Raw genomic sequence first — 24,117 nt, 5'->3', positions numbered from 1 at the left:
AGTAAAAAATATCCATATTCATTAATTAGACTGATGTTTATCATGTGTTGGAATGTCTGCCCTTGTGACGATATGGGCATCGGAAACCAAGGCCATCACACCTAACTCGAGTAAGTGGAGAAAATAATGTCGACATCCTTACCATGACAAGGACTTGATAACTAAAACTTAAACTAGTTGAGGAGCCAAGGTCTCCATTAAACACTGATATGTACTAAGTCGCTTTTAAATAGCCAACCTCCAGGACAAGAGACCAAAATTTAATTTAGGGTCGCCAAAAATACACCTCATTAGAACCTGAGGATTTGTCCTACACCTCAAGGACCACTGACACAATTAGCAAAATTTTGACGTTTCCAATAGCATTTACCTATGCTACCCACAGACGAATACAATAATTTCTGCAAAGGAGAAGATAAATAACGACGCTAAGTTCGCCGGGCCGCTCTTTGACGGGACTTCCTTGTTATATTCTCAACTTTAGAAGCGCTAATCTTGATGCAATGTTTTAATTCGCTTTTTTACTTCACGGTCATAAATGGGGTTTATGTAATAAATCATTCCCAAAAGAATCAATAAAAAATCCCATTTCCCATTAAATGGAATGGAAAGGAGTAAGTATCATAATAGAACCCAAAAGGGGAAATCAGCATATGTGTATCAGAGTTTTTCCCGAAGGGTAGCCATCGTAAAAACGCACATCAATTAAAAATGAAATGTCTCTTTTCCTTATAAATGAAATTATATTTATAAATTACAAATTGAATGAGAAGGAGTAGCTACTATAACAGAACCTAAAAAGAAAATTCAACAGAGTTGAATTCCCCAACATATAACCATCGTAAATACACACATGATTCCACACATGAGATGTCACTTTTAGCCCTTAAATTAAATGTAAATGAGTAACTACCATAACAGAACCCACCTAAAGGAGAATTCAACATATTTGTCTTAGTGTTTATTTACCTAACATTGAGCCATCGGAAAACACACATATCAATAAAAAAATGTCCCTTAACATAAATGGAAAGGAGTAGCTACCATAACAGATCCCAAATGGGTAGTCAACATAAATATACCACCGTTTATTTTTCCAACAAGTAGCCATCGAAAAAACGCAATTCAATTACAAATTAAATGCCCATTTCCCCCTAAATGGAATTTAAAGGGGTAGTTACCATAACAGAACCCAAAGGGATATTCACCATAAAAGTATTTTGTTTTTTTGTTCCACATATTCTTCTTACAAAGCCCTTGCATTTGTAAAATGATTGTAAAGAATTGTATGATTCTGGTACTATGAATTTTGTTACATCGAAGTTGGAGTATGTTCCTATAATCTGGGATCCTTGTCATATACACATAATTCTCGTGTTGAATACAAAAACAGTTCACCACTAAGTTACTGTTCTATCACTATTTCCAAAAAAAAAAAAAACAAAAAAGGAAAGTAGTAAAGTCGGACGGGGCCGACTATATGATACCCTTCACCACTCTGGGTATATTCAACAGATGAATCCTAACAGACGTCGCATTTTAAAAGGACCATCAAAAGGAAATTGGATCCATAAACATGTCATTCTGCAACCTATACTAATTTTTCCATTTGGTCAGATATAGAAGCTATACCTAAATCTGAACCGATTTCAGGAAATTTAACACACATCATTCTAGACCTAATTCATTACGCTGTGCCAAATTTCGTGCAAATCGAATGATATATAGGGACTTTGGTGCACCATTTACGTAAAATCGGACGAAACTATATATGGGAGCTATATCTAAATCTGAACCGATTTTAATGAAACTCAGCACACATCATTCTAGGCCTAATTTATTAAGCTGTACCAAATTTCGTGCAAATCGAAAGATATGAAAGGACTTTGGTGCACCATTTACATTAAATCGGACGAAAATATACAGGGAAGCTATATCTAAATCTGAACCGATTTTTCCCAATTTCAATATGGTTCGTCCTTGGGCCAAATAAGTGACCTCTGCTAAATTTCATCCAAATCGGATCATAAATGCGACGTGTACTTTGTTCACACAAATACATGGACGGACAGACGGACATGCGTAAATCGACTCACAAAGTGATTCTATGCATATTTTCAAAAGGAACCCTGTGTCTATCTCGTTTCCTTTTGTCTGTTACAAACATATGCACAAAGACATAATACCCTGTACCACAGTGTGGTGAAGGGTATAAAAACAGCATATTGATCGAGATGTTTGTTACTGAGTATACAAAGTCTAGACTGTTGAAGAAAATGCCAATCCGCCTTAATTATATAATTTAATTAAAAATCATATTAATTCGAAATAACTTTTGGCTTTAATCCCCTTTTTTGTTCCATGAATCATATCTGATTCATTATAAATTATATATTAGACCTACATCATAGTCGATTTGAATCAAACTTAGCAAAATATGTTTTTAATATCCTTCCCAAGTTTCAGATATCTTAGTGGGATATTAAAAATCCCGGGCAGATCGGGATTTTTTTATTTACGCTAGTGTTATTATAATTTCATAATCATCATAATCATTTTGGAATTTCTATTGACGTAATTTTATTTTTCACACTATTCTAGATATTGGTTATTAATATTGTTTTGTTGTAATCACCTTGTAACACATTTTAACTAATTCATTCAATTATCACTCATTTTTAAAATATATATTTTTTGTTTTTCTTTGCAGAAGGTTGGCAGGCACTGCGTGATTCAAAGAGTATACAATTTTGGGATTATCGCAAGGCTTTGGTACATTTACAAGCTACCTATGGTATATTCCCATATTATAAAGTTTCAGTAGAAAATCGGTATGTATTAAACATATAGATTTGAATATTTTGAAATTTATTTTTTTTTCTTTTAATCTTTTAATTTTAGTTTCAATAAACCCCACGAATACATTATTACATTAGATGAAGGAGAATATGGATTGCCGGATAAATATTTCTATAATACGGATCGTAATGATGAGGTATGTAAAATTGTGTTGATTTTTATTTGTCTAGCAGAATTTAGAAAAAAATATATAGAGGAGAGAATATTTCTAGTATTTCTTAGCTATCTCAAATGACAAAAATTTGAGATGTTTAAGAAGTTGTTTTATCAGAGTTACAACTGATTAATTTTCATTATCGCAGATTGTCAAAGGATATATTTTATTATTACGCGATTTTGCCATTAATATGGGTAAGTTATACTTGATTTATTTATTTTTCTAATTTAATTAATTTCGATATTTTATTTTTTTTTTCAAGGCATTGTTTCCAAACAGGCTGAACTCTTTGCCGATGATGTTTTCAATTACGAAAAACGTATTGTAAATCATTTGGATGTTGTTAAATCGTCATCGGGTGAAAGACGTTTGAATGAAATCAAAACTCTGGTGGAAATTAAAACCCTAGCACCATCGGTAAGTTATAAGCGTCGTTAAATGAAACTTTTAATTTTGATTCTACCTTATATGGGAGGGTATAATAATCATAAATTTGGATAGAGTCAGCCTGGGACTGAGTCTTCCTACTTCAGCTCCTTAAAAATACCCAACCCATCTATAAAAATTACATCCGGGATTTCTGTAATAAGAGTTATACTGGGGTATAGTGCGCCTCTACCATATTGTTCTTTATGTGTCGAAGATGTATTATGGCCGTTAACAGAGATGATTACAATGCTGTACCGAAGAATCGTACCAGAAGCGAATGTGGGGGATTTGCATTCTTTGCACTCTGTTCAGTGCAGACCTATCTCGCTTAAGGGCCCCCAATATCGGTTTCAAAAAATTTAATTTTGTATTTTGATTTAATTCGAATCAACACTAATTCAAGAATGTCCCTATAAAATTTCAAGTGAAAATCTCAACAACTCTTGAAGATATAGATATAGCTTGAAGATATATCAAGTAACGGCGGCTTCTCAAACTTTAACCGCGTTTTTCTCCAAACAGCGTTTTTGTGAATGGCGGGCACGATAACTCAAAAACTTATAACCCAATCGATTTCAAATCTTGGGACGTTTCTTTGTGGTTGTATAGCTATCGTAAAAACTAGGATAAATCCAATCGATCAAGATCTTCCTTATTTTTTAACATACTTTGTAGTAAAAAGTTTGTGTTCAAAAGTACGCCATTTTGTTGATTTTTGAGCGAAGTCAATAATCCTAGTTCATACGAGACCCATATATGTACCCTTTCTACCGCCGTTGGAATTTTCGGATTCCGATGACAGTCAAATGTGGAACTCTCGAGGTAGGGGTGCTTAATGTATAAACCTCGTTATTTACCGTATATTAGTCCAGTATCCATCATGATTTATGACATTCTGTCCTAGGTAATAACCAGAGGTGTACTGCACTGACTGATCAAATTAATATCTCGATATTTTGAACGGTGAATGAGGTGAAGCTGATTGGCGAGGTTTTAGAGTTAAGTACTTACCATCAGTTTCACCACAAGGATAAGGGAAGATTGTCACAGCTTGCATGACAGTACCATAGTGGCAGTAGGTCTGAAAAAATGACATTACCTGGCAATTAATCCGAAGATGTCCACGTGTTATTTTAACCAACACTGTATAGAGCAACCCGAAGATGACTAGGCGAAGGGGAATGTTCTACGTCCTTCCAGTCGAGGATGTATCACCACAGTCATCCCAACCGTTAGCTTTCGAGTTGAGTACATAAAATCAGCCCTAAAATTGTTGTTAGCAAAGCTCTTATTGTTATTTTAACGGAATAGTTCCCATCTCTACAAACATCCGACCGGGTTTAAAACATTGGATAATCAGCTATATGTATGGACAGGATTTATACGTGGAATTCAGAAACAGAATGTCGATCTCTTCAGAACTGTTCAACCTCTACCATTCGGATATTCCACAATCACCGACGGCATAGAGGTCGTAATATATGCGGTACGAGTATAGCGTTGGGTCCTATTATTGATGAAAATATCGGCACCGATTCACAGCCACACTTTTCACCACTTTCGCGGCTGAAATTAAGCTGTTGCTAAACATTATGGTCGATGAAGTCCAAATTCCGACCACCAACTATTAGAAGAGAGTGTGTTTAATATTCGACAGTCTTCGTATGCCTCTGCCATTTGCTGTGGAACAAGATCCTCAAGTCGTTGGCAGTTGAAAACCCCCCTGCCATAGCCTTATGGAGAGACTTCCCACTCCCAGACAAGCCAGAAGGGATGTTCTTGACCTAGAAAGAGAGGTCTAAAGGTAGAAGCGTGAATTTTTGGATCAAAGGCTTATTAGGCACGCCAGAGTTGCATTCATACACATGCAGTAGCCCAGGCAGTAGAACAATACCCTATGAATGCCATACTGGGAGATCATCAATCATTCCTAAAATTATAGAAAAGCAGCAGCCTGGACAGACCGAGTACTCATATAGCAGCACATGATGAATACATAATAAATCCCCTTCTTGTATACAACAATGGCTAGTCTATAAATACTCAATTTAGCTCGTCAGTAAAGACTCCGTGATTCATGCCGATTTGTTTATAAAGACTTCCAACATAAGCTCCCTAAATAAGCTCATCTATAAAGACATTAAATATACCGTTCCATGGCTCCCAGTATAAATTTGATTACTTTGAAATTTATAATAACTTTTTTTCCATTTCTTTACTTTCCAGCTGCCCATTGCCGAAACCCTGCAAGCTCTCTTTCCTCATACACGAATTAATGATGACACAGAAGTTTTGGTAAGAAATGTTGATGTGCTCAATGAATTATCTACAATTGTGTCCACCTCAGATAAAAAGTAAGTAAAAATTTTACTACTTTTATGAATTCCGAATATTTATTTTAATTATTTTTTGAAAATTATTTTCAGACCAATGAACAACTTCATAATTTGGTCACTGGCACGCCATCTACTTCCCCACCTATCTATGGAATATCGAAACCTTGTGGAGGCATTTGATCATTCGGTATATGGACGCACAGCAACATATCCCCGTTGGATGGTGTGTGCAAAAACTGTACGAGATTGGTTGCCCTTCGCTGTGGATGCTCTGAAGCAGAAACATCAAGAGGAATTGGTAAATAGGAGGTTATATAAATAGTAAACGAAGTGTTAATTGGAATATTAATTTTTTTCCACAGGCCTCGAAATTTTTACCCTCCCATCTGAAGGATAACAATGGCTTGAACAAAACATCGGGCAATGATGAATTCTTGAAATTGATGTACTACAGTTTAAGAAATCAATTGGAACAATCCGTGGAGGAAGCCAACTGGATAAGTGGCGATGTTAAAAAGTATATTAATGAAAAGGTAAGACGGAACTGTTCAACACCCATCCTTATTTGCTGCCCTGATAGCTTCCATTATATTGGGATCGACATTTTAGACAACAATAAATATAAATCTATAACCCCCAACAACTGACATTGGTGGGTTCAGAATCAAATGTTCGATGTGGGAAAACAAACATTGTGTACCTTGAGTTTAATTCAAAAATCTGTATTTTTTCAATTTCTAATTTAATTTCGATCGACTATCTGTATGAGTGTGAAATTTGAAGTGTGTTCACAAATTTAGGTCCCATAATAGGTCCCATCTCCTTACAGCTACCGTTTTTATTTTCCAACAAATTATTAGAATTTAATTGATCTGTCGTCCACTCTCTTCCAGCTCACCACAATGCGTCTACAAATCGGCATACCCGAAGAGGTTTTATCGAACAAAAGTTACATCAAGGATTATTACAATGAATTGCTGTTGAGTAATTTATATTTTGTCGAACATTTGCAATCGATTTGGAGTTTCCGTATGGCACGCATGGAAGATAAACTAAAGGCGTTAAATATCATTGATACGTAAGTAGCAGAATACACAAAAAATTAATTTAATAATTTTGAAAATTAATTAACATAATTTATTTTGGCAATTATATTTCCGGGTTTTAAATTTTGATTAATAGCTGCCGACATTAATGAACTTGACTGTGTCAATTATTTCAAGTTTTGCCATTAGCATTATCAATCAGAAATATATTTCTACTTCTAATTAGGCAATGAGAGCGGTCGATGCAGATGCCATAAAACTTATTAACACCTGAGTGCAGTATGGAGATATCTAATAATTGATTAAGAACTTATAAAGCCAATTTATATCAAAGACGGAGCAGTGATCAGTGCTGCTGTACCGTGAGATGGAGGCATTCTTCAGCAATTCTTCCATTTTTCGATTTTGCATAAACTAAAAATGCCTTAAATCAGAAAGTATGGTTATATGAGGGCTGTATTAAGGGAACCCCCCCATTCTCGATTTTTTATTTTTAAGATTTTAAATGGGCTGGTAAATGAATACCAATGCTTGTTAAGGTTTGTAACTTTGCACATATATATTTGAAGATTTAAAAAGGAAGAAAAATAATTTACAAAAAATTTTTGTTGTTGTTTTGTTGTTGTTTTTTGTGATCAAAGAAAAGTCCTTATTTTTGATGGCGGGCATGATAACTCCTCACTGGAACATCGGAATCCGAAAATTCCAACGGTGTTAGAAAGAGTACATGTCTGGCTCTCGTATGAACTAGGATAATTGACCTCGCTCTAAAATTAACGAAATGGCGGACCTTTGAAAAAATATTTTTGGAAAATCGCCGATTTTTGACCAAAAACCAAGTTAAAAAATAAGGAAGATCTTCACCGATTGGCTTTATCCTAGTTCATACGATAGCTATACACTTACAGAGAAACGTGTAAAAATTTGAAATCGATTGGGTTATTAGTTTTTGAGTTATCGTGCCCGTCATTCGCAAAAAAATGTTTTGAGAAAAACGCGTTTAAAGTTTGAGAAGCCCTTCAGCCGTCACTTGATGCTGACACAATAAATCGGCTATATCTTCAAGAGTTCTTGAGATTTTAACTTGAAATTTTGCAGGGACATTCTTGAATTAGTTTAGATTGGAATTAAGTCAACAAAAATTTTGACCCCGAGAATGGGGGGGTCCCCTTAAAACATGAACCCAAGCATGTTCCATACCAGTAGTTGTTTTGATATAAAAACCATTTGAGCCAAATTTTGCCAGCCTGGGTCAAGTAGTTTATTACCAATATTTCTGTAAATACTCGTGTATTTAATAACTTGTTCAAAGTATTTTAAAATTAAAATTTTTGAAATTTTGAAACGATTTGATAACAGAAACCCTGAAATAGGGCCACGCCCGTCTCTAAAACCTCATTTAACGGTTACTCCGTTGTCGAGAGCCTGCAGCTATTAGTTCAAATGGTAGTAGTTTTGGCTACGAAAGCGTGCAGAGAATAGTCTGTGGGGGCCCATTCCCGTACTAGCAGGCATGTATTGGGATGGGTGGTATGAATAGGGGGTACTAATGTCGTAAGATGTTGGTGGTTACTCCTGGTTTTTTACCCGCTTTCAGCGATCGGTTTATTGTAAAGAGCCTGAAAATATTAGTTCTAATGGTAGTGGCTTGAGCTATAAATCTTGGCAGAAACTGTAGTCTGTGGGTGACCAGTCTCAAGCTTTTGAAATTATACTAGTAATAACACCGGTTATGAGCCTAATCGAAGATTTCGGTAGCATGGGCGTCAGGTCATTAAGGTCTGCGGGTCCAGTTGGAATTGGACCTTTAGGAAGCATCGTGCTGGTGGTTGCTTATACCCAAATCGCGGGTAGAGTTTCGTCTCGGTGTGGAGTTGCATTACAAGAGGTGTCTTACACATAGAAAGGGAGGGGTTTTAAATTAGCTCCGCTCCATGGAGGTGATCACGTTCAAATACGTGTGATTGATTGGTATCTGCATTTTGGTGTCTCGGGCGTTGATTTTGTATTAACTGGTGTTTACAGCAACGTGGGTATGACCGCAAGTCAGGTATGTACGTGCTCTAAGCATCTCTGCACATCTCTATGAATCTATTCCTGTTCTGATTCATATGTGTCAAAATTCAAAAAGGTCAATTCTTAGACAGGCGAGTAGGTTTAGTTGAACAGATAAATAAGTGCATTGTGTCGTGCGATCCTAGTACACATGTTGGGCATGTGTTATATAACGTTCCGTAATTAGTGGAAATTAAAGCGGTTGTATCATTCTGTTCGTAGCTGTTCTACGGCTACTCGTGTTTTTCTAGGCATTTGGCTCTCATCTGCTGCTATATATACTGCATCCTCAACATTTGATTGTTCCTATGGGTGGGTGCGTATGATCTTCGTCTCTTCATGGTGTTATGACGAGACACTCATTTGCAATTCTCAGGACGACATTCGCAAATCACACTGGCGCCGCATATGTAAGCATATGTAAGCTTTATAAGAGGTCAACAATATTGCTTTTAGACAATGGGCTAAGATGACAGCCTCTGGTCGAGAAAGACTTTTGTCGTTTCAGATCGTAGACCCCTCTGTCGTGGAATAGGAGTGGTTTGTGCGGACAACTTGAAAATGCTGTCGAACTTTATATCCAATATACTGTGGTAGATGGTGGTCAGAATCTGATCTCCATCGACCATAATCTTCAGCTAGAGCTTAATTTCAACCAACCACTGTTGATTTAGTGGCGGATATTTTTTATTAGTCCTCAAATGGATCACAAGCAAGTCGATTTGTGTAAAGGAAAGTCCCAACTATACGATCGTGTTCCTTGACGTATATCAGCAGATAATAAGATCGTATGGGACTTGGGAAAAGAGTAAAATACCATGAATATTGTTCGTGGAAGAAGCACAACGAAGCAAATAATCTTAATTACTCGGGGCAACCCAACTTCAATTTTATTGTATGTAGTCTTTGGAGAAAAACGAATCTGAGTAGACGAATTAATTGGGAATTTTAATAATGCCAGAGATTTTAGGTCTTATCGGGTAGCAAGTTTTTCCAATAACATGTAAAAACGTGTCAGTTTGCGGATTTTTCCGTATTTTTGATTAATTTGGATAATTTTCAATTAAATTTGCTACAAAAAACTGGCTACATTTTCGGGGTAATCCTTATATAAAGGTTCCGGCGATTTTTCGGTTCTTTGGCTTTGTTTTCAACCAAATTGTCTCTTATTTGATATTTTAAAATCCCATTTGGGTGAGAAAACTTTGTACAAAAAATTATAAATATGAGTCCAAGTTTTGGTATAGTTCCTATATAATAGCAGCCATAATTTCCGATATTTTAAAAATTGGTTATAATTTGATATTTCGATTTCTCTTTGGGTATCATATCTTCCAATATATAGATCCTCAAATAAAGTTATTTGAATCTTGTCCTAGGTCCATTTTCCACTGATGTGACTATATGTTTGATTTACGAAGTTGTACTCAAATATCTCAGTGGAAACCCCACCTCTTGGCAGAACACTTTCAATATAATTCCAAGATTTTAAATAACTCACATACACACACCTACACATGATTTCATTTCAAAGGATCTGGAATTTTTCATGGCAAAATAAAAATGTATGTACGAATAAAATAATTTCGGGGAGGGACTCCTGAGTCCACATCAGCGTCATTTTCGGTATGTTCATTCTTCTAGCGCAATTTGCCAAAAAAATGTTTCTAGTTTGGTATGGTATGGCATAGTCTCCAATATAAAAATTCCGATCGAATTTATGTATTTTGAATACTCACTTGCCGAGCATAAGAAGTTCAACCCAACCCTTTATAATGAACAAAATATTCACATTTTTATTATTAGTTCAGCCATACATTAGCCATCGTCATACCATTTCGAACAGCCCCATTTTAAGCTTTAATATTACACCATGAATGACCTCAAATATTGAGTTCTATTCCTAATTTCTAATAATAAACTTCCCTTTAATATGTGTTTAAATTTCTTTTTTTCCAGAATAATATCCGAAATGTACACCTCTGAAGAACCACCATTGGTCGCATACTCCAAGCTGCTGAATATGTTGGTGATATCACGTGGCATTGCCTCATCCGGCTATTATGATTATCGTTATCCGGTGGCTGTGAATTTTGCTCGCATCGGTTCAGATATCCTCGAAGTGCTGATGGATGCTGTAATGACATTTGTGGAACAATATAAAGCCGATAATGATTTGCATACACAAATAAATTTGGGTCAAGTTGATATTGGCTGTATAACTGCGGATGAACATAATCGTGAAGAGTTACAAGAACTGTCAACGAATGCTTTGAAAAGTTTCCATATAACTTTGAGTGGTGCAAAAATTACCGCTAAGGCTTTGAGTTCATTCTTGGCAGCCATTGACACAGCATCACCCATTATTGGGGCCTCTTTCGATCAACAACATACCTATGAAAGTTTGAGGTTAACTGAACGTTTACGCATCCCCGGGCTGAGGTCATATAATGAGAATGAACTATTTGCCCTGACCTATATGCAAAAACATTGTAGCACCTCTATAGCGGATAAGGATTATGCGAAAATTAAGCCTCACGTTGAACAACAATTGGCTGAGAGATACTTGTAAGTGGAAGGGGAGATTGGGATTTCAAGAAAATAAAATAAATTAATTATGTATTTTTTGTTTTATTTTACAGATTCAATGCCACCTGGAACCATATACAATTTTTACCACTTGCCTCCAGCTGCCATGTGCCACCAGTACGCTGCTCAAATATTTTATAATTTTTGTGAATTATTATTATATATAGTTTTTTATATTTAACTAACTATACTTTGTCTGAATTCCAATTTAAAAAAATGACAAGGCTTAAGGAGGGTAAAGATCATAGATTAATGGATTGGCAATATTGGCAAATTTTTATTTGGAAAAAATATTTCTACAAATTGTAATGGTCAATATTAGACTTCCATATGTTTTATAACCCAAATTTGCCTGCCTTTGTATTTTTACACACCAACACAAACAAACATACACAAAAATACATACATATATTTTTTTAAAATATGTAACATATTCATTCCGAAACACACAACATCCCTTGTCTGCGCCCCTTTACTTTTCATAGCTAAGATTAAGATTCCATTTTTTAAAATATTTTGTTCCGCCTTTTTTTCTCTAATAATTTCATATATAATTAACAGCCGTAGTTTTTTTAATAATTTCTAATACTACATAGAAATCACATAATTTTGAAATTTTTTGTTAACTATTCCATAGGTATAGAGTGTAAACACATACGACTTACATATTAACGAGAAAAAAAAAACATAACATAAAAATAATTTATTTTTTTGTAGAATTTATATAAAATATTAAAATTTACAATTTAAAGACATTTTGTAAGAACTATTAAGCATACCATTTAATATAATTTATATATAAATAATATTTTTGTCATAAAATTAAATAAAGAAGAATATTTAGTGTGTGTATTTGACACTAATGAATAACAGGATGAGTCAAGTTTTTTTTAATAAAAACGACTTTTTAACAACTTTTAGAAGGCGTGGATTTTTAAAGAATACTTTCCCAAAGACTATAAGAAGGCGCTCTTACATATTTCCAAAATTAATTATAAAACTACATTATTCAAGCACTATAGGTTCACCCAAGTGTACCAAAGTACAAAATCCAATAGAAATCATATTTCCCACTTTTAGGATTCCAGCCGGATCGCTTCACCCAAATATAATTGTAGCAAATTTAGTACCTTTTAGGACACATTAGTAAGAATTTCCAAAACTTCTTTCATAGCCAACTTCAAATTTTAGTAAGATCTTCCAAAACATCCACCATCTTTCAAAATTGTTCAAAGCTACCAATATCATACAACCAATGTTAGGTTTCCAGCTCTATCAGTTCACACAAAATTCTAATTGTACCAAATTTATTACCATTTAATATCCATAAGGATGAATTTCCAAAACTACAACCATACCCCAATCCTAAACTCCAGCAGTAATCATATTTAATCAAATTTTAGTATTGCAGCTCTATCATTTCACCCAAATACGCATTAGGTACCATTTAACACAAATTTCCAAAACTTCCTACAGATTCAGGATCTCAGCTCTATCGGTTCACTCAAAATTCAAATTGTACCAACTTTCGTGCCATTTAATATACATAAGTATGAATTTCCAAAACTATATCCATACCCAATCCTACAATCAAGCAGTAGCCTTATTTATATATTTTAGTGTTCCAGCTCTATTGGTTCACAAACACAAATTTGGTGCAATTAAGTATAAATTTCCAAAACTTCCTACATATCCCAATCCTACACCCCAACAGTGACCATAACTCCAAATTTCAGAATTTTAGTTCTACCGGTTCAGCCAAATACAAATTTGGTACTATTTAGTACACATTAGTACAAATTTTCTCAATACTACATACCAACAAAGATCGTAACTCAAAATTGCAGTTCACACAAAATTCAAATTGTACCAAATTTAGTACAATTTAGTACCCATAAGTATGAATTTTCAAAACTACATCCATACCCCAATCCTACACTCTAACAGTAAACTTATTTCCAAAGTTCAAGGTTTCCAGCTCAATTGGTTCACTTAAAATTTAAATTGTACCAAATTTAGTACATCGGACGAAACTATATATGGGAGCTATATCTAAATCTAAACCGATTTTCTCGAAACTTACTAATCATCATTCTGGACTTAATTCAGGACGCTACGCCAAATTTCGTGTAAATCGAAGGATATATAGGAACATTGGTGCGCTATTTACCTCAAATCAGACGAAAATATATATGGGAGCTATATCTAAATCTGAACCGATTTCCACGAAACTTACCACACATCATTCTATACCTAATTCATTACGCTATACCAAACTTCGTGCAAATCGAATGATATTAAGGGACTTTGATAGACCATTTATCTTAAATTTCGAAAAATATATCGGTTCACCCATAATTTAAATTGTACAAAATTTCCTAAATAGCTAAATTCTAAGTGACCTATGCCAAATTTCATCCAATTCGGATTATAAATGCTTACAATTTAACACGGACAGACAGACATACGGAGGGACGGACATGCATAAATCGACTTAGAAAGCGATTCTATGCATATTCTCAAAAGGAACCACGAGTCTATCTCGTTTCCTTTTGTCTGTTACAAACATATGCACAAAGACATAATACGCTGTACCACAGAGTGGTGAAGGGTATAAAAATCAATGATTTGAAAAAACAGAGTTTCCAAAAAGATAATAGTTAAAAGATCACATTTTATAATTGTAAAAATATGGAATGGCAGTGTGTATCAAAACTTCAGAATTTCCTCTAACAATATCTGAAAACTTTATAAAAATCGGTTTAGTAGTTGCCGAGATATTTGTATTTCAATTCACCGATGGTCCGAAATACACCTCCTGCTCGATTCTGGTCGCCTATTACCTGAATATGAAAAACCATACAAAAATTGGTCTTTTAAAAAAGGCAAAAATTGTTTTCATAATGTCTGCTGCTGTTGTATGAAAATTATAGCATACTTGTAGGGACAAATGGCAGTCAGTTCGAGGTGCAATTTCTTGTTGCTTGATATGTAGGTGTGATTGCTTTGTGATTTATGCACATATACAATGTAAAATGTATTTACTTACACATACACACACTGTAGCTGTATGAAGAAAAAATTACCATTTTTACAAAATCGATTTTTGTGGTGTTTTTAATTTTTTGTTAATAGGCGCCCAGCATCGAACAGAAAGTATATTTCAGAGCATGTTAGAATTGAAATTCGAATAACTCCGGAAATACTTAACCGATTTGTATGAATTTTGCAGCAATGCTTAGAGAGAATTCTGCAGTTTTATTACACAATGACATTATATATTCATTACATCTATAAAGGTGATTTTATCTTTTTTGGCAACACTGTTTTTAAAAGTTTACACACATATCGTGTTTTGTTTTTCTGGTTTACATCTTCAGAAATATTAAAGTATAATTTAACGATGACACCAGTCGACATACAATAAACAATCTTCTTAATATATATTCGTGTTATGTGTATAAAAAGTACAAAATGGTACTATTTGCATTTAGTTGAGTGTATAGAGAAGGAATCCTGAAAATAGGAATTAGGACTACTATTGGAGTACAGGATTGAGGTAGCTTTAAAAAACGTACTTATGTGTACCAAACGTACTAAATGGTACTAAATTTGCTGTAAATTGGATTTAAGTGTACTAAAAGTACTAAACTAAATTTAGTTATAAATGTATGTATATTAAATATGACTGTTGAAATTTTATATCGAAAACAGGTTTTTTAGGATAGTGGTACTTTTGTGTATAAAAGTACAAATGGTACTAAATTTGGTATAATTTGGGTTTTATTTGAACGGATAGAGCTGAAATCCTGAAATTTGAAATTAAGATTACTGTTAAAGGTTGAGACATTCATAGAGACATCTTTGAAAATTCGTATTTATGTGTACGAAAAGTAATCTTGAAATTGGGAATTAAAATGATTTGGAACATGATTGGGATTTTTTAAGGGGTAACGGACAAAAGCTAAATGGTAAAATTTGGAATAATGGTTGCTGTTGGAATATATAATTGAGATGTGGAAGCATAGTACTTATGTGTACTAAATTGTACTATATTTGGTACAACTTGATTATGTGTGAACGGATATAGCTGGACTGCAGAATTTTGGATTGAAATAATTTGGGAAATTCTTAATTATAGAAACAAAATGTACTAAGTGGTACCAAATAGTTAACAACTTGTTTTTGTGTGAACGGATTGGGTTGGAGGGCAGGATTGAGATATGTCGGTAGTTTTTATAATTCATCATTACGTGTACTAAATGTTACTAAGTTTGGTACAATTTAGATTAGAGTGAACGGATAGAGATGGAAAACTTAAATTTGAATGAAAATGGAAATTACATTTTGGATTAAAATTAAGTAGGAATATGTAAAACTTTATTTGTTCTTTTATGGATATGGAAAACTTATATTTAAAAATAAAATTACTGTTAGAGTACGGGATTGAAACAGTGTTCAAAATTCAAACTTATAAGTACAAAAAGTACTGAAATTTATGATTAAAATTACTGTTGGAGTGTGGAATTGAGGAAGTTTTACAAACTCGTACATATGTCTACGAAAAGTAATAAATGTTACTAAATTTGGAACAATTTGAATGTTATTGAACGGATAGAGCTGGAATCCTTAAATATGGACTTAAGGTTATTATTGGAGGGCATGGATGATGTAGTTTTGGAAATTCATACATGTGGGTACAAGAAGAACAAAAAAGTGTTACAATTTGGACTTTGGTGAACGGGTAGAATTCAAATCCTGAAAGTTGCAATTTTGGTTACTGTGGGAGCGTAGGATTGATATAGGTTTGTTATATGGGTATGAAAATATGGTACAATTTGGTTTTTGGTGAACAGACAGAGCTGGAATTCATAAATTGGACTTACGATTACTATTTGAAAGCAGTTTTGGAATATTGAAATAGGTTTGGAATATGGGTATGAAAAGTACAGAATGGTACCAAATCTGGTACAATTTGGTTTTTAATGAATATACAGATCTGTAATTCTTGAATTGGACATACGATTGCTATTTGACAGCAGGGTTGAGGTACATTTGGATTTGGTACAATGTGGAATTTGGTGGAATTAAAATCACTGTTAGAGGGTAAGATTGATGTAGTTTTAGTTTAGTTTTAGATTACTGTTGAAGTGTAGTATTGAGCTATGGAGACAACTTTGAAAACTCGAATTTATAGTGCAATTTCTATTCTATTGACGTAGTAGAAAAGAAAATTCACTAAATTTGGATTTGGGTAACGGAGGGTGTTGGAAACCAAAAATTTGGAAAGTGGGTCACTGACGGAGAGTTAGAAAGAAGTAAAGTCAATGGTTGTTGTGGTATAGAGGTAGTCTTGATAATGTGTACTTATGTGTTCGAAAAGAGCTAAATGGAACTAAATGTAGAACCTGTACGTATTTGTTAAAATATATAATTGGAATTCTGATCTATCTACACCACACTGTGGCACAGGGTATTATGGCTTTATGCATATGTTTGTAACAGGCAAAAGGAAATGAGATATAACATGGTTCCTTTTGAGAATATGCATATAATCTTTTTAAGTCGATTTACACATGTCCGTCCGTCCATCCGTCTGTCTGTCCATGTTAAATTGTCAACAAAGTACAGGTCGCATTTTTGATTCGAATCGGATGAAATTTGGCACAGCTCATTTATTTGGCCCAAGGACGAACCCTATTGAATCGGTTCAGATTTAGATATAGCTCCCATATATTTTTTCCTCCGACTTAATGTAAATGAATTAGGCCTAGAATAATGTGTGTTAAGTTTCCTGAAAATCGGTCCAGATTTAGAAATAGCTCCCATATATATTTTCTTCCAATTTAATGTAAATGGTGTACCAAAGAACCTATATATCTTTCGATTTGCACGAAATTTGGCATAGCGTAATTAATTAGTTCAAGAATGATGTGTGCTAAGTTTCCTGAAAATCGGTGCAGATTTAGATATAGTTCCCATATATATTTTCGTCCGATTTAATGTATATGGTGTACCAAAGACCCTATATATCTTTCGATTTGCACGAAATTTGGCATAACGTACTGAACTGAGCCTTGAGTGATGTCTGCCAAGTTTCGTCAAAATTGGTTCAGATTTAGATATAGCTCCTATATATTTTTTCTTCCGATTTTATGTAAATGGTGTACCAAAGACCCTATATATCTTTCGATTTGCACGAAATTTGGCATACCGTAATTAATTAGGTCAAGAATGATGTGTGCTAAGTTTCCTTAAAATCGGTCCAGATTTAGATATAGCTCCCATATATATTTTCGTCCAATTTAATGTAAATGGTGTACCAAAGACCGTATATATTTTTCGATTTGCACGAAATTTGGCACAGCGTACTGAATTAGGTCTAAAATGATGTGTGTTAAGTTTCCTGAAAATCGGTCTAGATTTAAATATAGCTCCCATATATATTTTCGTCCGATTTAATGTAAATGGTGTACCAAAGTCCCTATATATCATTTGATTTGCAGGAAATTTGGCATAGTGTACTGAATTAGGTCTAGAATGATGTGTGTTAAGTTTCGTGAAAATAGGTTCAGATTTAGATATAGCTCCTTTATATTTTTTCTTCCGATTTTATGTAAATTGTGCACTTAAGACACAAAATTTGCCCTATTGCCACACAATTTGGTACCAGGAACTGTAGTAAATATAAGTTGATCTTTGGCAAGTCTCATTGATATCGGTTCAGATTTTGATATAGCTTCTAGTCATATATATTTTCGTCCGATTTGACACAAATTTTTTCGTCCAATTTTACACAAATTAAATGTTAGTATAACCTAGACGTGTGGCATGTTTAGTTGAAATCGGGTTATATTTAGATATAGCTCCTATATATCGATTTCGTACGATTTTAAGTGAATGGTTCACCAAAGGTAGGTCGATTGACACAAAATTTTGCACAACGTACTGCAGTTAATACAAACTAGCGTGTGGAAATTTTTGAAATCGGTTCAGATTTGGATAGAGCTCCTAAATATATTTTCTCCCGATTTTAAGTACATGATGCACCAAGAATTCAAAATGGGTCCTATATGCACAAAACATACTGAAATTAGTATAACTTAACCTGTGACAAGTTTCGATGAAATCGGTTTAAATATATACATATATATATATTTGCTTTAAATAGATTTAGATAATTTTTGGATTTAGATAAATTTTGTCCCATTATAAGAAGCAAACCTATACCTGACCAAAGGAAAAATTTTGTATAGGTTGCAGAATGACATGTTTATGGATCAATTTTCACGTTAATGGTCCTTCAAAAATTCGACGTCTGCTAGGATTTTTCTGTTGAATATACCCAAAGTGGTGAAGGGTATCATATATTCGGCCCCGTCCGACTTTACTAGTTTCCTTACTTCTAGGCCAAACACAATCTCCATGTTCGTTTTTTAAATTCATAGGGAATTCCAAAAAACACATGGGGTCTAAACATGCAAAGTATATACACATGCCCTCATTACCCACAAGGCTGGGGATATAAAAATCCATGTTTTCTTATAGTCATTAAACAAATTCTTTAAAATTCGACGACTTGTTGGTGTTGGTCCTTGAAAAAAAAAATTAGAAAATTGATTTATCGCTTTCAATGCCACGTGGATGCTAACAAAAAACAATATTTTTTATCTGGCAATACTGTTGTAATTACTAATAACAAAATCCGGAGCATACTTTCAGGCGCTTATGTGACTTAAAGGAACTTACCATTAATGATATAATTGCTTTAAACAATAAATTAATAAAAACACATTTCAAAACATTTTTTTTACAATAATTTATTTATTAGTTTTCTTGTTGTTGTTGTATTTTTATTAAATTTTTCATTTATTTATTTTATTGTATCATAAAGGAATGCCTTTTGTTTGTAATGGAATAAATGTTTGAATGGGTGGTGGAGGGGCTATTAAAAAAAATTACAAAAATTAAAAACTTTGAAATTAAAAACAAAATGAATTAAACTGATTCTATGTGTTTATTGTTGTTAATATTTTGTTTGGTCATTATGGTAGTGTGGGTATGTATGTGTGTGTGTTCTGTGTATTATCTGACTTATAAGTGTAACATTGTTTTTTTTTTTCAATATTGTTGTTTGCAAAATATGGACTTGTTTTGTTAATAGAATTAAATAGCTTGGACTTAGATTTGTTTTTGATTATTTTTGCCTTTGGTTACTGAGCTCTCTATGTATTTTCATTCCTAAAGTTTTGTGTTGGTGTTTTGTTTGTTCGAAAAAATGTGTGAGAAATTGTTTTTGTTATTGAAAAAGGGGGTTTATTAATAATAAAAAATAAATTGTAATGGTTGACTAAAGGAAGGAGAGGGGGAAAAGGGCGGGAAGAATAATTATTTAGTTGACATTTTTTTACGGATTTCTGATAGATTAGAGTTTGGTTATTGTTTTTTTTTTATTTTGGTTGTATTTTTGTCTTGTTTGGTTTTTAACGATTTATAAAACTTTTTTTTAGAATATTAACAACATTTCTTATTTTTTTGTTTTGGTTTTTTTTGTCTTCTTTTGCTTTATTCATATTTTTTCCTCATCGTGGTTTTTTGTAATTGTTTTTATTATTTAGCCATTATTTATTAATTATTTCTTCTAATGATTTGTTTTAGCTTTGACTAGCGTTAATTATTTAGTAAAGAGTTCTTCTGGGGGAGTTATCTTTGTATTATTTTTTTTTGTATGGGGGTATTCTTTCATTCCTAAGTGAGGAAGAGGGAGGAAAATTCCTCATTTGTTCTTTATTAAAGAGTGAAGTGTATTGTATGGTTGTGTGTGTGTGTTTTGGGGTTAAGGGAGATTTTTTTGAATATTTTTTCTAGGTTTGTCGTCTTGTCGTTATCGTTTGTTTGTATTTTTTTTTATTTTTCCTTGTTATTGTTGTTATGTTTGGTTGAGTTCTTGCTTGTTTTTTTTGTTTTTGTGATAAATTTACATTAGATTTTATTTTGTTGTTAATTTGTTTTTGTCTTTGGTTTTGTTTCATTTTGTTTTGTGTGTGGTAGTTACAGTTTGTTTATTTTTATTTTCATTATTTTTTATTTATTTTTTGTTTTTATTCTTATAAATTTTATTGTTAATACTTTTGAGGGTTTTTTAATGATTTGTTTTATTTATTTTTTTTAATATTTTTAATAGTTTATTTTTTGTTCGTTTTCTGTTTTACTAAATTATTTTTTTATTTTGTATATATATTTTTTGTATTTTTTTTTAAATTTAATTATTACAATTAAAAAATATCATAAGCATCATTTGTTTTTCTCATTAATTTTATTCATAATTGTTTATTATTTTGCAATCTTACATTAAGTTTTTTTTTACTAAAATTTTGTTTTATAAAAAAAAATCTGGCTTTAGAAATATTCATAAATTTTGGAATAAATTTCAAAGACTGTAATACAAAAATGAAATTATACAAAATAATTTAGTAAAATATTAAAAAAAATGGAAAAATAAAAAATGCAATTTAATTTAAATTTGATCAAAAGGTCAAATGTATATCCAAGTTGAAATTAATATTCTTCGGCCCGATAGAACATGTTTGTAGTCTTCGCCTTGTGTTCAATTATAGGGTCTTCCGACAAGGGAAGTTGTATCTGACCAAAGGTGCCGAATACAAAAAATACAGAGTTGTATTTTTTTATGTTCTTCAATTTTATTCTACTCTAAAGAAAGGACAGCATTGTTCATTGGAAGGAACTATTCTGATAAATGAATCTTTAGTTCCCAATTTTTCCTTTTTCTGATCACGTTCCTTTTTGAGAGATCTTTTCATTCACGGATCTATTTCCTTTATTCCCATATAGTTTTTGGCAATCTCGTTTGGTTCAGTGAACTACGTCGTTCACCTCGTTCAGATAGTTACTCAGTTCAATCTGGCAGTTCAATTAACCGTAATGAATGATTACCTTTCACAAATATTCGAAGGACTTTCCCATCTATTTTCTCCACTTTGTTAATGTGTGGTGGTCGATGTGGTGGTGGCATAGCTCCGTTGTATTCGGCAGCACACTTGTTTGCGTTGCACTTATTGCTCTGGACACCTTTACTTTTTTTCCGTGGTTTCCAGCTCCACGGTTGTCTACGGGGGTGCTCTGCTTTTAAATGTCGCTTCACATTATTTACCGACCCTCCACCTATAGGTAAAACACTACTGCAGCATTTGCATTTGCAACTCATTCCACAAAAATGGAACAACAATATATTACGCGTACCTTCATTTAATTTGTTTTTCGCTTTACTCCTCCTCCAACTAGTCCACTTTCTATTTAATATAAAAGGCATAGAAACATATACCATGCGTAGACAAAGTCTAAAAATCTTAAAAAATCGAGTTGAGCTTAAATAAGTTGATATTTTGTGTATGCCCGCTATGATTTGATAGGTTATTCGTATACGAAGAATTTCGCCTATTTTTTATTTTTAAGCCGGTGAGCGTATTTTTAAATTGTGTCCTTCTTGTGAGCCATCCGAAGACGAACTGCTTCATTCAAATTGTTCTTATTTGACGCCAGAGATGGTCCGTCAGAAACAGTGACGTAAATGACATACATTTTCGTCGTATCTTACATACGTCAGAAACGTCGGAAACCCACCCAAAACCATTAGGCAGTGCTGTTAAAAAAACAAATATTTTCAAAGATTGTGGACGTTTTTTTTAACGAATTAATAATAAAATGGAAGAAAAATATTTTTTTCAATAATTTTATCCAATTATTTGTTTTCATTTTCTGACAGAAAATTTTACGTTGTGCAAACCAAAATCAATTTATTATTTAATAAACAATAATGTCAAGGAATTTGGATAAAATTATTGAAAAAAATATTTTTCTTCCATTTTATTAATAATTCATTAAAAAAACATCCACAATCTTTGAAAATATTTGTTTTTTTAACAGTACTGCCATATGTTTTGATATAAATTCTCATTGAAATTTGGTAGCACTGTTGATTTTTACCTAAAATATGGCAACTCTATTGAGAGCAAGAGAGAAATTTTGAGTATGACGCTGAGCAAAAATGAATAAAATCTATTCTAGCGTCATGCCGCTAGACGCGAACGTCAGCCGTCGCGATTTCCCGTTGCCTATAAAAAACACACGCAAACGACTGTCGCTGACTCTAGACTCTATGGTTGCGTTTAGACTCATAGTACGATGGCGGCGATGGCTAATGTATGCATTCTCCATTTTCTAGGGATAAGTAAATTGACTTTCGACGAATCGACTTTTGATCTTTGGGAAAATCGCAAAGTCGATCTTTCAAGACCGACTTTGGATTTTCTTCATAAATTCTTGGTTTATTATCACAAAGCCGAAAAATTACGCATTCCAGAATATTGCTTTATATGTTGGCAACAATTTACATAAAAAAATCAAAAGTCTAAAAATCGACTTTTTGGTAGGAGGCAAAACTCCAAATGTTTAAAAGTATACTTTTGCGCTCGACTACGTATTCCTATTTTGATGACCATCTCTCAGTTACGTTCTTACTTCAATTTATTTCTGTTCAACACTGGTCTATATGGAGCAATGGAACTATATTAAGGAACTAGTTCCTTAAAAAAAGGACGAGCAAGTTCGATCCGCTCCGTGAACTATATTTCCATCTCTAATCTGGACAAAGAAACTAAGTGGAAACTAAGCCCACAACTCTAAAGGGCTAAGCAGAATGCTCGCGTTGAGCCATCCGTCGCATTATTTGCCATCGAAAATACAACAACCACAAGGAAACGATAACACAAACGCATATCGTTTCCTTGTGGTTGTTATATTTTCGATAACATATAACGCAACGGATGGCTCAACGCGAGCATTCTGCTTAGCCCTTAACAAAGTTAAAATCTATCCAAAAACAGTAGAGCAATATAAAGAGGAGATTTCTCTATGCTCAAAAATATGTTTCGGATTCAAAATTTTGGGAACGTGTTATTTTTTACAGATGATCCAAATTGAATGTTTTTGCAAGCGACAACATCTGGAAAGTTTGAAGCAAAAACGCGGTGTTGAAGGAAACTTAAAGTTTATTGAGGGACAATGGATGCGCACATTCATTTTTGGTGTAGGAATTACTGTTGTAGTATGTTCGATCAAAACTGCAGGATCCACCTCAATCACCACATCATAACTTTATAGAAAATTTGTATTCAGATCTTAAAAATTCATGATGAATTTAAAAATTGATTTGTTCTTTTATTATTTTGTGTTTTTTCATGAAAATAAGTATAGAAATAACCACAATTAATGATGTAATTTTCGACCTATGGATACCTATTATTACACCATAAATTATTTTGAAACTTAGTGTGGCAAATATTTATTTTTGTTTAAATCTGATAATTTCTTTCTTGGACCGATCTTTTGATCAAAACGATTAAAAAAATGATAATAATAATAAATTCAAACAATTAAGATTAATTATTGATAATAATCAGCATTAAAATAATTAACTAAAATCATAATAATGCATATATACTTATTTTTATATATATATATTTTTTTGTATTATTCGTTTGTTTCATGCATTTGATTCCAGTCTTTGTTGAAACTAACAGAACTTTTTGTTTTGCATTTTAGAATAATGAAAAACAAAAACAAATTT

General features: G+C 33.1%; 1 protein-coding gene across 1 annotated transcript; it reads left to right on the top strand.

Moving 5' to 3' along the window:
* The first annotated feature begins 52 nt into the window (after positions 1–52).
* Positions 53–11,635, top strand: LOC133323320 (protein gone early). The gene is made up of 11 exons (XM_061532261.1): positions 53–110; positions 2,711–2,831; positions 2,902–2,995; positions 3,162–3,210; positions 3,279–3,433; positions 5,672–5,799; positions 5,872–6,079; positions 6,144–6,314; positions 6,675–6,859; positions 10,842–11,450; positions 11,525–11,635. Exons 1-11 carry the CDS (start codon positions 53–55, stop codon positions 11,610–11,612), a joined length of 1,866 nt encoding a protein of 621 aa, XP_061388245.1. The 3' UTR covers positions 11,613–11,635.
* The last annotated feature ends 12,482 nt before the right edge of the window (positions 11,636–24,117 follow it).

The sequence above is a fragment of the Musca vetustissima genome, unplaced genomic scaffold (genome assembly GCF_032173495.1).
Source record: "Musca vetustissima isolate MV318-11 ecotype Yass unplaced genomic scaffold, APGP_CSIRO_Mvet_v1 utg3768, whole genome shotgun sequence".
Lineage (NCBI taxonomy): Eukaryota > Metazoa > Arthropoda > Insecta > Diptera > Muscidae > Musca > Musca vetustissima.
The sequence above is the reverse complement of the archived record's forward strand: the minus strand, read 5'-3'. Positions and strand labels throughout refer to the sequence as shown.